General features: G+C 54.9%; 1 protein-coding gene across 1 annotated transcript in view; it reads left to right on the top strand.

Annotated features, from left to right (window-relative positions):
• The window catches only part of Sgsm1 (small G protein signaling modulator 1), a 44752-nt gene that overhangs the window by 28558 nt on the left and 3359 nt on the right, over positions 1-12835 (top strand). The window contains exons 16-23 of the mRNA XM_048342756.1: positions 763-891; positions 3004-3186; positions 4207-4275; positions 5521-6111; positions 7310-7434; positions 9301-9383; positions 9841-9950; positions 11761-11857. Coding sequence (XP_048198713.1) covers positions 763-891; positions 3004-3186; positions 4207-4275; positions 5521-6111; positions 7310-7434; positions 9301-9383; positions 9841-9950; positions 11761-11857 — 1387 coding nt within the window. The remainder of the gene's footprint in view (positions 1-762; positions 892-3003; positions 3187-4206; positions 4276-5520; positions 6112-7309; positions 7435-9300; positions 9384-9840; positions 9951-11760; positions 11858-12835) is intronic.

The following is a 12835-nucleotide window of genomic DNA, read 5'->3' as shown; positions in this document are numbered from 1 at the left end:
GCCCTGGGGTCTGGGGTGCCTGGGGTTTGGGGGCCTGTGGTCTGGGTCTCCTGGGGTTTTGGGCCCTGGGGTCTGGGACGCCTGGTGTTTGGGACACCTGGGGTCTCAGGCACTTGGGGTCTGGGTCACCTGGTGTTTGGGGCACCTGGGGTTTGGGGTGCCTGGGGTTTGGGGTGCCTGGGGTCTGGGGTGCCTGGCGTTTGGGGTGCCTGGCGTCTAGTCCCTCCTCACGGCACCTGGATATGTCTTGGCACTTTTAGTGCACTCACTATTCAGCTTTCTGTCACTATAACAAATACCCAAGCTTTAGATAAGCTCATGAAGAGCGAAGGTTTGGCCCAGGGCCTTGGCACTGTCAGTCAGTGACGGCTTGGCCCTGTATACTGAACCTGTGGCAGACAGTTCATCGTTGGGGGGAGCAGGTGGTGGGAAGCCTCAGGGTGCGCCCCGAGGCTCAGTTCCACCCGGACAGGAAGAAGGCAATGCTGGGGATCTCTTACTCCCTCTGTGGACACAGCCCAGCTCACCTAGGGCCTCCCTGTGGGCCCTACTTCCTGAAGGTTCCACTTCCTTCCAGAAGCACTAAGCTGGGGACCCAGCCTTTGACACCTGGACCTTCGAGCCTTCAGAGGCCACATGCGCTCTGCCCTTTCACCCCAGAGTGGCTGAGGGCTGGGCCCAGAAGCAGGACAGCCGGGTGGGTGACGGCTGCCCCAGTCCTCAGCCACTAACCAAACGCTTTGCTTCGTGTCCTGCCCGCAGAGCTACGAGGAGCAGGAGCTGCTGCGGCTCGTCTACTACGGGGGCGTCCAACCCCAGATCCGCAAGGCTGTGTGGCCCTTCCTCCTGGGCCATTACCACTTCGGGATGACAGAGGCAGAGAGGAAGGAGGTGGGTGCCAAGGGGACAGCAGGGCTGGCCACGCAGGGAGCCAGCCACTGTGTGGCTTGGGAACCAAGGAGTGGAGGGGTGGGGTGGGGAGCCATGGAGGAGACCATAGCCTTTCACCCTGAGATGGTTGAAGACTGACACTGTGTATCAAATGGTGGTGCACTCCAGTATCACAGCAGATGGGCCTCAGGGCTGTGTGCCGGTCTGATTCAGGCTTCCGTGTTTACTTGTATTTGTCTGTGTATGTGTGTGTGCACACATGCACACATGCTTAGGTGCATGACATTTCATCAAGGGGAATTTCATTGCAACAATATATCTTATTGAAACCACTATATACAGTGTGTCACTGGAAATTCATTGCAACAATACATGTTACTAAAATTGCTATATACAATGTGTCACCATTCTGATACATAATCTGCAGGAGTATGACTAGGGCTATGTGTCACATCCTCTCACTCACACTGAGTTTTTGAGATTGTCGCTTTTCCTCCTCCTCTTTCTGGTCATCATCATACTGGTATTAATGTCTCATCTATCTTAAAGAAATTCATTCTCAGCCAGGTGCCAGTGGCACATGATGTAATCCTAGCTATTCAGGAGGCTGAGATCTGAGGATTGCAGTTCAAAGCCAGCCTGGGCAGAAAAGTTCCCGTGAGACTCTTCTGCCACAAGTGGAGCTGTGACTTAAATGGTAGAGTATTAGCTTTGAGCACAAAGAGGCTTGGGGATAGGGCCCAAACCCTGGGCTCAAGCCCCAGGACTGGCAAAAATAAAAAAAGCAAAGAAAAGAAAAAAGAAAGAAAGAAAGAAAGAAATGCACACTCTTCAAATCCACACAGTGCTCTTTAGAGGATGTTGTATGTCACAACTGAACAGGGAACCAAGCTAACTTGCCATGGAGAGGAGAAAGTAACTTTACCGCTTAAGCAAGTAAGGCTGAATGCTGAGTCCACTCCAGCTAGTACCTGAGCTGGGCCCTGGCCCTTTCTGTTATAAAGGGGGAAGGAGCCAGGTGCCAGTAGCCCATGCCTGTCATCCTAACCACTCAGGAGGCTGAGATCTGAGGATCAAGGTTTGAAGCCAGCCTGGGCAAGGAAGTCCATGAAACTCTTAATCTCTTCAATTAACCAGAAAAGAGCTGGAGATGGAGCTGTGGCTGGTAGAGCACCAGATTTGAGTGGAAAAGCTAAGGGACAGTGCCCAAGCCCTGAGTTCAAGCCCCAGGACTGGCACAAAAAAAAAAAAGGAAGGAAGGAAGAGAAATGAAGAACTGAGAGTATGGAACTTCTCAGCACAAAGAAATGATGAATGATGCCAGGAGCCATGGCATAATCCCCGCACTGGCAAGTTCCAGGCCAGCCTGGGTACATAGTGAGATCTTGTTTCAAAAACCTGTAAAGAAATAATAAATGGCTGGGTGCTGGTGGCTCACCTCTGTCTGTAATCCTAGCTACTCAGGAGACAGATCGGAGGACTGCTCTTCAAAACCAACCTAGGCAGAAAAGTCTGTCAGACGTTTATCTCCAGCTGACTGCCAGAAACCAAAAGTGATACTGCGGCTCAAAATAGCCTTGAGCAAAGCTAGCCTTGAGCAAAAGAGCTCAGGAACAGTGCCCAGGCCCTGAGTTCAAGCCCTATGACCAACAAAAAAGGAAAGAAAAGGGAAAAAAGAATATTAAATGTTTAAGGAGAAGGAAATGCAAGGTGGCCCAGTGTAATTAGCATGCATGCATCACCTAGTCACACCACCCCTTCCATACGCGCAGGAGTGGTGCGCCAATTAGAAATGAATGTGGCCAGGTGTGGAGGTGTTCAATGGCAGGTTACCTCGCTGACATGACTGGGGAGGAGGAGCAGAGCAGGAAGTAGGAGCCCCTGGAATGTGTGCTGACCAAAGCCACCTCGGCCCTCTATGAACCATCCAACTTTACCCTAAACCTGCTGAGTGGCAGTGACAGGGGTCTGGAGGTGCGGGATCCCCTTCCTGTTGGAACTGATTCCCGAGATGTACTGGGCAGGCTCTGTGCTGAGGGCTGGGTTCAGCCAGGCTGGGCAGGCAGGCTGTGCCCAGGCCCCAGCATACAGCCATCTTGCCCCTGCCCACAGGTGGACGAGCAGATCCATGCTTGCTACGCACAGACCATGTCCGAGTGGCTGGGCTGCGAGGCCATCGTGCGACAGCGGGAGCGGGAGTCCCACGCCGCCGCCCTGGCCAAGTGCTCGTCCGGGGCCAGCCTGGACAGCCACCTGCACCGCATGGTGCATAGGGACTCCACCATCAGCAATGAGGTGCCGGCGGCCGCCTGGGGCATGCGGAGTGGGGTGCTGGACCAGGGGCGAGGGCACGGGGAGGGGGAATGGCGCTGGACCAGGGGTGCAGGCCAGGAGCCTTGAGGTGGTCTCGTCCTTAGCTTCTTTATGTTTTCTGGGGTCTCCTGCACATGGCGTTACCCTCAGACCCCGTTTCTACATCTATACGCTGGAGGTAAACAAGGTGCATGGAGGTGTGTGTGTGCAGTGCCTCAAATGCCTAGCACAGCACCTCGCTTCCTGGTACTCATCAAATGCATACTGGGGACCTGCGATGTGCCGACTACTGTCTGGAGTGTCCAGAATGTTCCATTCACCAGGGCCAAAGCAGGCGCTCACACACATTCCCCACCAGGAGACACCAGCCACCCGTAGCAGCCACCTCCTTGTGTAACCACCCCCCCTTCCAAGTCAGCACTCACACTGCGCATGACTGTGGCTCACCAGCCCATGGGCCGGCCCATGGGGCTCCGACCCACACTGCACCGGGTGTGGGGAGGTCACCCGGCGCCCACCATCGGGCCGCTCACCTTGACTGCGCTTTCTGGGATGTGGCCGTGCACCACACTCCTCCGCCTCCAGCAGGCTGGCTGCGCCATGCTTTTTACAGGAAGCAGGTGCAAGTTGAGCTCTGCCCTGCCAGGTGTGCAGGCACCTGCGGGCCCAGGCGCACCAGGTGGTCAGGTCTGGCTTCAGAGTGGGCGGGGACGGGGCTGTGGAGGGAGCCGCCAGCCTCCTTTGAAGTAAACCAGGTTTAATAGAGCTGTTACAGGTGAGGGAGCTGCGGTTTGGGGGGTGGGAGGCAGGGGTCCCCAGGAGATTGTGGGGGGCGGGCAGGAGAGCACCCCCTTTCACTTCAGAGACAAGAATCTGAGGTCCAGGGGTGGGACTTGTCTCCTAAGACAGAGATGGGGTCACAGCCCAGCAGCCCCTCCTGAGCCGGCTGTAGGAAGGGGGGGGAAGGGAAGGCTCACCGCTTCTTCCTCCTTTCCCTTCCAGTCCTCACAGAGCTGCAGCTCGGGCCGCCAGAACCTCCGCCTGCAGAGCGACTCCAGCAGCAGCACACAGGTGACCTCCGCAGGGCTGGCCCGCCCCGCCCTGCCATGCCCCGCCCATCCCGGGCCATGCCACGCCCATGCCACGCCCGCACGTGCTACACCCTGCCATGTCATGCCATGCTGATGGCTGAAGCAAGGCCCGTCTGGCCCTGCCCACCCGTGCCTTGTTACCTCGGTGCCCCTCCCGCCCAGGCCCCGCCCCCTGCGCCAGGCCGCCCTCTCCTGCCTTGCCCCGCCCCTTGTGCCCGACCCCGCCCTCTTCTGCCTTGCCCACCTGGCCGTCCAGGGGATTGGTTGCCTGTTTGTGGCCCTCAGTTTATGTGTTGAAGGTTTTCATACTGACCTTTAAAAATGGGAGTTTCCAGTGTCACAGTAGTAGCGTGTCCCCTGGATGTCCCCAGTGGAGTGGCTTCAGGACACCCCCACGGGGGCTCAGGTCCGGGGCTCCTCGAGTTACGCAAAATGCTCAAACCCAGACATGTGCAAATAGGTGAAGCAGGAGGAAGCCGGGTGGCTCAACAGACTTTGAAAGCCTCACAATGCCTAATTCTGACTCTGAACCCAATGTTTTTACATCCATTCAGTCAGTGGAATCAAAAATAAATATACAAAAATACAGAAATAGGCTGGGGTGGAGGTCTGAGCTAGAGCACCTGGCTGGCATGCGAGGACTTCCGGGTTGATCCCCAGCACCACAAAAACAAAAGCAACACAAGTATGCAAAACCAACTGTAAGTCAAGTTAGTTCCAGACTGACAGAAGAAATATCCAAATGTCACTTGGAGATGAGCTTTTATGGCCTGCCCTTGAAAGAAAATAGCTTATAAAGACAGAAGGAGCCACAGATAAATCTCCAGTATGTTTTCTAGAGGTTTTTCATATTTCCTAAATACCTAGCTAGTTTTGAAACTTGATCCATTATCATCATCCACAGGGAGATAATCTGAAGTATTTCTTTAGATTATTCCTTACAGTAACTAAAACTTACTTGAAAACATTATGTATGCATGAAGAAATTATTGTATCCCCTATCTCAATATCCCAGCATTCCTTCTCAGCCAGCCGTGGATTTCCGTGGGCATGCCCAAGCACATAAGCCACATATTTATTTGAAACAAGTGGAAGCTTACACTATTTCTCCTCCTGCCTCTTTTCACTGGCTGTATAGTATTCTTCCCCATGCAAATACCCCACATACTCCATCTTCCCTCTGCTGGACAGCCAGCCCATCTGTCTCTGTGCCCCGTGTCTGCAGGTATTTGAATCAGTGGATGAGGTGGAGCAGGTGGAGGCAGAGGGCAGGTTGGAGGAGAAACAGCCTAAGATCCCCAATGGGAACCTGGCGAACGGTACTTGCTCTCCAGACTCCGGTCATCCTTCTTCTCACAACTTCTCTTCTGGCCTCTCGGAGCACTCAGAGCCCAGTCTGAGCACAGAAGACAGCGTGTTGGATGCCCAGCGGAACGCGGCCCTGACCTTCCAACCAGGGGACAGCAGCGTGGACGAGGGGCAGAGCAGCGAGGCCACCACATCCCGGGATGAGGCCCCTCGGGAGGAGCTAGCTGTGCAGGACAGCCTGGAGAGCGACCTCCTGGCCAATGAGAGCATGGATGAGTTCATGTCCATCTCGGGCAGCCTGGACGTGGCCCTGCCTGAGAAGGACGGCTCCGCCACGGAGGGCTGGCGGGCCAGTGAGGCTGAGCAGCAGGGCCCGGTAGACAGCGAGGACAACATCTCAGAGGAGCCCGAAATGGAAAGTCTCTTCCCCACGCTGGCTTCCCTGGCCGTGACCCCTTCAGCCAACAATGAAGCCTCCCCCGTGTCTTCCAGTGGTGTGACCTACTCGGTAAATCACCACCTCTCCTTCTGCCTAACTTTCTTTCCAACAGCTGTGAGGAGGCAGACTTTTCTATGAGTTCATGGATCCTGCCCAGCCAGGAGGGAGCCTGGGTCTGTGGAGCCTGGGTCTGGGGAAGCCTGGGTCTGGGGGAGCCTGGGTTTGGGGGAGCCTGGGTCTGGGGAAGCCTGGGTCTGGAGGAGGCCTAGGTCTGTTGGAGCCTGGGTCTATAGAGCTCGGTTCTGTGGAGCCTGGGTCTATGGAGCCTGGGTCTGTGGGAGGCCTAGGTCTGTGGGAGCCTGGGTCTGGGGGAGCCTGGGTCTGTGGGAGCCTGAGTCTGTGGAGCCTGGGTCTGGGGGAGCCTGGGTCTGGGGGAGCCTGGGTCTGTGGAGCCTGGGTCTGGGGGAGGCCTAGGTCTGTGGGAGCCTGAGTCTGTGGAGCCTGGGTCTGGGGGAGCCTGGGTCTGTGGGAGCCTGGGTCTGTGGAGCCTGGGTCTGGGGGAGCCTGGGTCTGTGGAGCCTGGGTCTGTGGGAGCCTGGGTCTGGGGAAGCCTGGGTCTGGGGGAGCCTGGGTCTGTGGGAGCCTGGGTCTGTGGAGCCTGGGTCTGGGGGAGCCTGGGTCTGTGGAGCCTGGGTCTGTGGGAGCCTGGGTCTGGGGGAGCCTGGCTCTGTGGGAGCCTGGGTCTGTGGGAGCCTGGGTCTGGGGAAGCCTGGGTCTGGGGGAGCCTGGGTCTGTGGCCCCAGGGCTGGATTTCTGGTCAGTTCTTTCACCGTCCTGTCTGGTGCTTGGGTCTGAGTCGCTGTTCCTCCCCAAGGAGAACAGAATAAAACAGAATCAATAATTTATTTTGTTTGTCACAGGGCTTGTACTCTGGGACTGGGCACTGTCCTGAGTTATTTTTGCTCAAGGCTAGCGCTCTACCACATGAGCCACAGAGCCACTTCCAGTTTCCTGGTGGCTCATTGGAGATAAGAGTCTCATGGCTTTCCTGCCTGGGTTAGCTCTGAACCACGATCCTCAGATCTCAGCCTAGTAAACTAAAAACAAACAGATACGTGTGAAGAGGAGGAGGAGGAGGAGGAGGAGGAGGAGGAGGAGGAGGAGGAGGAGGAGGAGGAGGAAGAGGAGGAGGAGGAGGAAGAGAGAGGACTTTTGTCCCCCAAGGCCTGGGGGTCACTTTGCTCCCCCCCTCGCCCTGCACCCCCAGCCAGAGCTTCTGGACCTGTACACTGTCAACCTGCATCGCATTGAGAAGGATGTGCAGCGCTGCGACCGAAACTACTGGTACTTCACGCCCGCCAACCTGGAGAAGCTGCGCAATGTCATGTGCAGGTGAGCAGGGAGTAGAGGCCAGGGAGAGAAGGCCAGGGAGGAGGAGGCTGGGGAGAGTAGGCCGGGGCAGGGGGGAAGGCTGGGGGAGTGGAGGCCGGGGAAGCGGAGGCTGGAGCAGAGGCCCAGGCGGCGGGGGGGGGGGGGGGGGGGGCGGTGGAAACACAGGCTGGGAGATCGAGGCTGGGGAGCAGAGGCCAATGGGAGCAGAGGGAGAATGGGGAGCGGGGTATAGGGACAGCTTGGGGAAACTGAGGAGGAGAAAGGCAGCAAGCAGGGTAGGGCTGGAGGAGCCCAGCAAGAACACTTTTCAGCCATGCACCCGTGGCTGACACCTTTAATCCCAGCTGTACTCAGGAGGCTGAGATTCAAGGATCTTGGTTCAAAGCCAAACCCAGAAAGTCCATGAGATTCTTATCTCCAAGTAGCCACCAAAATGCCAGACATGAAGCTGTGGCTCCAGTGGTAGAGCACTGGCCTTGAGCAAAAAGGCTCAGAGACAGGGTCCCAGCCCTGAGTTCAAGCCCCACGACCAGCAGACATACAAAACATTTTATGGGCGTTTCTTAAGACGCACGCGGGTATCACTTGGGGGATCTGAAGTTGGAAGATGCAAGGGGTTATCTCGCCCTTGTGTGGGTGCTCGCCAGTGCCCCTCACACGCAAGGAGGAACCAACAGCTGGCAGCCCCACCATTGCCGCTGTGTGTGACAATGCACGTGTAACCGACTGTCCATACATCCCACCAATCACCAGATAGACACTGCTCATGCGCTGTGTGTCTGAAACAATATTTTTTTTTGTCTGAAGCCATGGCATAAGAAACTTGACATTTTAAAGGAAAAATAATGTGGGGGCTGGGAATGTGGCCTAGTGGTAGAGTTCTTGCCTCGCATGCATAAAGCCCTGGGTTCGATTCCTCAACACCACATACACCGAAAAAGCCTGAAGTGGCACTGTGGCTCAAGTGATAGAGTGCTTGACTTCAGCAAAAGGAAGCCAGGGACAGTGCTCAGGCCCTAAGTTCAAGCCCCAGGACTGGCAAAAAAAAAAAAAAAAGTAAAGGAAAAAAATGCAATGGGGAAAAGGAAGCAGGGACCAACCTTCACCTCCGTGTGGTGACTTTGATAAAAGTTTAGAAAAGTGAAAGAAATCATTTGACATTGAGTTTCTGATCACCTTTATTCCCGTGGGGCCCCTTGCCCGCATACACTGCGACTGCCATCTCTGCCTTAGTTTCCCCTATGTGATCATGATACAAGCAGTTTGAAAATTAAAGGTGGGCTGAGAATATAGTAAATGCTCAGTAAATGTAAGCTGCTCTTAGTAAGAGACGGACCCCAAGTCCAGACAGGGGACCACTTGAGCAAAGACCCAGACACACACATGTGGATTGCATGTGTGAACTGAGCACCTCCGCGAGGCACTGAAGAGCAATGGACTGCAGAAGCTGGGCATGGCGGCACACATCTGTAAAGCCCTGTAATCACAGGGGTTTGGACCCCAGCCCACCAGAGAACAGGGAAAGCTTGTGATGGCTCCTCCGGTGATGGTCCCACAAGCAGGACTCCATGACTGTACTGGGGTGGGGCCCATTGGGGAGAGGGAAGGAGCTGGGGGGCGGGGCAGGGAGGAGCAGTGGGAGGAGGAGAGAGGAGTAGTGAGGGAAGGGAGGAGCAGTGGGGAGGAATGGAGGCCAGTGGGAGAGGGAGGACCAGTAAGGAGGAAGAAGAAGCAGTGGAAGGGAGGGGAGGGGACAGTTTGGAGGAGGAGAGGGGATGACAGAGAGGAGAGGAAGGGAAGGTGGGGAGGAAGGGAGGGGAAGGCGGGGAGGAGGGGAGGGACCGTGGCCACCCATGTCTGTCACAGCTACATCTGGCAGCACATTGAGATTGGCTACGTGCAGGGCATGTGTGACCTTCTGGCACCACTGCTGGTCATCCTGGATGACGGTGAGTACCCTCCCTGGTCCAGGGCCGGGCGCTGGCTCTTCTGCCACCGGGAGAGGGGGCAACGGGTGTCAGGCGACCCGCCCCCTGCACCTATGAAGGTTCTAGGGAATGCTGGGCACAGAGCTGCCACGCCTTTGCGAGCTACTCATGGCATGACAAGGCGGCTTCACCTCTGAGTCAGTAGAATTTCAGAAAGGGAAGCCGGGACGGGACTGCTGGGCAGCTGTTGACGGGGGCCTGTGCACTCGCTGCCCCTAGCAGCACCCCCCCCCCCCAGCACCACCTGGAGAGAGCCGGGGCCCGGGGAGAGTCAGAGCTCATTCCTGCCCACACCACAGCACCGCGGGCTGCTTCCCCACGGTCTCCCACGTGGCTGGGATTTGTGCAGAAGCCCCTCGGGGAGCCGCAGTGCCCAGGCCGGTCCTGGCAGCCGCTGACCCTGGGTTCCTGCTTCCAGAGGCTCTGGCCTTCAGCTGCTTCACAGAGCTCATGAAGAGGATGACACAGAACTTCCCGCACGGGGGCGCCATGGACACACACTTCGCCAACATGAGGTCCCTGATCCAGGTATGGGGTGGGGGACCCGTCCTGCTGTGAAGAGCTGGGCACCTGGAGCCGCCCTGGGGCCCAGGCTTCTCCTTGCAAGCTGTGTGGCAGCACCTTTCTCTCTCTGGATCGCGGTGTCTGCCTCTGATCCCAAATAAATTATTACAGTTAGGGAAATGAAGTAACTTGATGTCTTTGTAACTCGGCACAATACTGACTGAAGGAAGGTGGGGACATTGCAATGACCCCCATATTCCCATCCTGTCTGTCCAAGACCTGACGCCTTCAGTACCATCTCCCGGCCTCCATGTGCCCGTGCTGCTGTGTGCGTCCTTCTGTGCCCATCCTCCTGTGCCCATCTTCCCGTGCTCGTCCTGCTGTGCCCGTCCTGCTGGCTGGCCCCCATGCCCTCCCACGTGTCACTGCCTTGGTGGCATTTTGGTCATCTCCGTGCAATTAAAAATCCTCTTACTACACAGATACAATAAGTATATATACGGATATCTAGGCCGCCCTGCCGGGAGGCTCCCTTTCCTGACCACAAGCGGCTACTCCACTGTGGCGAGTCCTCACATCGGTGTCCCAAGGCCCTGAAGTCCTCCCTTCCCTCCCCACAGTGCGCTGCCCTCCCCTCCTTGTGTTTTGTTTGGGGATAGTCTGAGGGGTTTGCTTTGGGCCTTCATGAAAGTGCCACTGTGGTGTATCTTTCATGCTTGCTATGACATCGCACATTTTATGATGTCACACACTAGCTGGCTTCATGGTTGCAACCATAGCACATCTGCTGTGACATCACAACGCTCTAGTGTCACATCTTCTATGACAGTGCATCTGCCACGACATCGCCGCTACTGTGACACCACAGCTCTCTGGTGACGTCATGCCTGTTTAATGCCGCAGGTGCTGTCATGTCACACATACAGTGACATGCCCCCTGCAAGGTGGTGAGCACCTGGCGCGTAGGCACAGGAGACTAGCTGGGCCATGGGCCTGGATGAAGTGGCTGGCGCTGAACGCACATGTGTGTTCAGCTGCACTGGCTGTGGCAGGCCCTCCCCTCCCCCCCACCCCCAGCACAGTCCATCTGTCTGTTCACCCTTGTTGCTGTCACTCTGCAGCCTTCATGAAGCCTTGGGCACAACTTGAGCAGGAGACAATTTTGTTTGCATGAAATTTAACAGTGAAATTCTGTATCTTCATTTCCTTTGCCTCTTTGGATTCCTTTTCGTGAATTGTCTATTCGTTTATTTTATTACCAAATAATACATTTAATGCATTATTACCAGATAGTACATTTCTGTCTATTAACAAATAATATTAGCGTGTAGATGTAGGACTTTTTGTTTATCCATTTGTCTGTTGTGCTGTTGGCTATTTGAGACTGCTTCCAGTTTTGCATTACTTCAAATAATGCTGCTATGCACATTCATTCATAAGGTTTTTGAACTCAGAACCGTGAACTTTCAAGGTAGATGCTCTACTTCTTGAACTATACCTCTAGCCCTTTTTGCTCTGATTTTGAGATAGCATGTCTCTTTCTTCCCAGGTGGGCTTCACATTTATGCTTCCCTCTGCAGCTGGGATAACACCAAGCATTTTCTATTGAGATGGTGACTTACAAGGTTTCATCCCTCCTTTCCACTCTCAGCCTCCTGTGTGGCTGGGGTTACAGATGTGAGCCATCCGGACTACCCATGTACACATTTGGTGGACATGCTTTCCTCTGGGGACTAAAATGTAGATGTGGAATCATGACCGTCACTGTCTCCCCTGACAGCTGTGGCCCAGGGCCTTCCCGGGAGGCTGACACTGCCTCTCCTTCCTCCAACAGATCCTGGACTCAGAGCTGTTTGAGCTGATGCACCAGAATGGGGACTACACCCACTTCTACTTCTGCTACCGCTGGTTCCTGCTGGATTTCAAGCGAGGTATGGACTGGACTGTAGGACCTTGTCCTCACTCCCTTCATACCAGAAGCTCAGGGAGGCCGTAGAAGAGCACATTTATCCATGGTTATTTATCCAAATTTTGGGCTAATGCTCATTATGATAATCATCACCATCACCATCCTCCTCTTCCTCCTCCTTATTGTAATGGCCCAACATGGGCCAGGTACGGTGTATGCCTGTAGTCCCATCTACTCAGGAGGCAGAGATAGGAAGATCACGGTCCTAGTCCAGCAAAGGAAAGCATGAGTCTCTATAGGAAGAGCACACTGAAAGCAAAAAGGGGCTGTAGACATGACACAGGTGATAGAGAGCCTGCCTAGCAAGTGTGAACCCCGAGTTCAACTCCCACTACCACTAAACAAACAAATAAATAAAAATAAAACCCTAACATGTAGGAGGTATTTATTAAGTGCATTTGTGTTCTCTCTGGTCCTTTACCACACACACCATCATCACTCCATGTATGATAGGTGAGAGAGGCCCAAGGAGGGAAGGAAGTAGCTAGAAGTGTTGGAGCTACTTCTCCAGCACAAGGAACCAGGTGTGCAGAGCCTTGCTTAGAACACTTGCTGTCTTCTGTCGTGTGTATATGCATGTGTGCACACACACATGTACGTGTGCCAGTATTGAGTCTTGAACTCAAAGCCTCCTACTCTTGCTTGGCTTTTCTGCTCAAGGATGTACTCTTACCACTTGAGCCACACCTTCGCTTCAAGCTTTTGGCTGATTAATTGGAGATAAGAGTCTCTCATGTATCTGTTCAGTCTGACTTTGAACTTCTATCCTCGGATCTTGGCCTCCTGAGTAGGGTTACAGGCTGAGCCTCCAGCGCCCAGATTCTCTTCTCTCTCTCTCTTTACTGGACTCACAGGCAGCCTTCACCTCTGCCTATAACACAGAATGATGGGGAGCACCCTCTGGGATGCTACTGAACATGAATGGTGTCTACACAGCAGG

This window comes from Perognathus longimembris, chromosome 3 (assembly GCF_023159225.1).
Source record: "Perognathus longimembris pacificus isolate PPM17 chromosome 3, ASM2315922v1, whole genome shotgun sequence".
Lineage (NCBI taxonomy): Eukaryota > Metazoa > Chordata > Mammalia > Rodentia > Heteromyidae > Perognathus > Perognathus longimembris.
The sequence above is the reverse complement of the archived record's forward strand: the minus strand, read 5'-3'. Positions and strand labels throughout refer to the sequence as shown.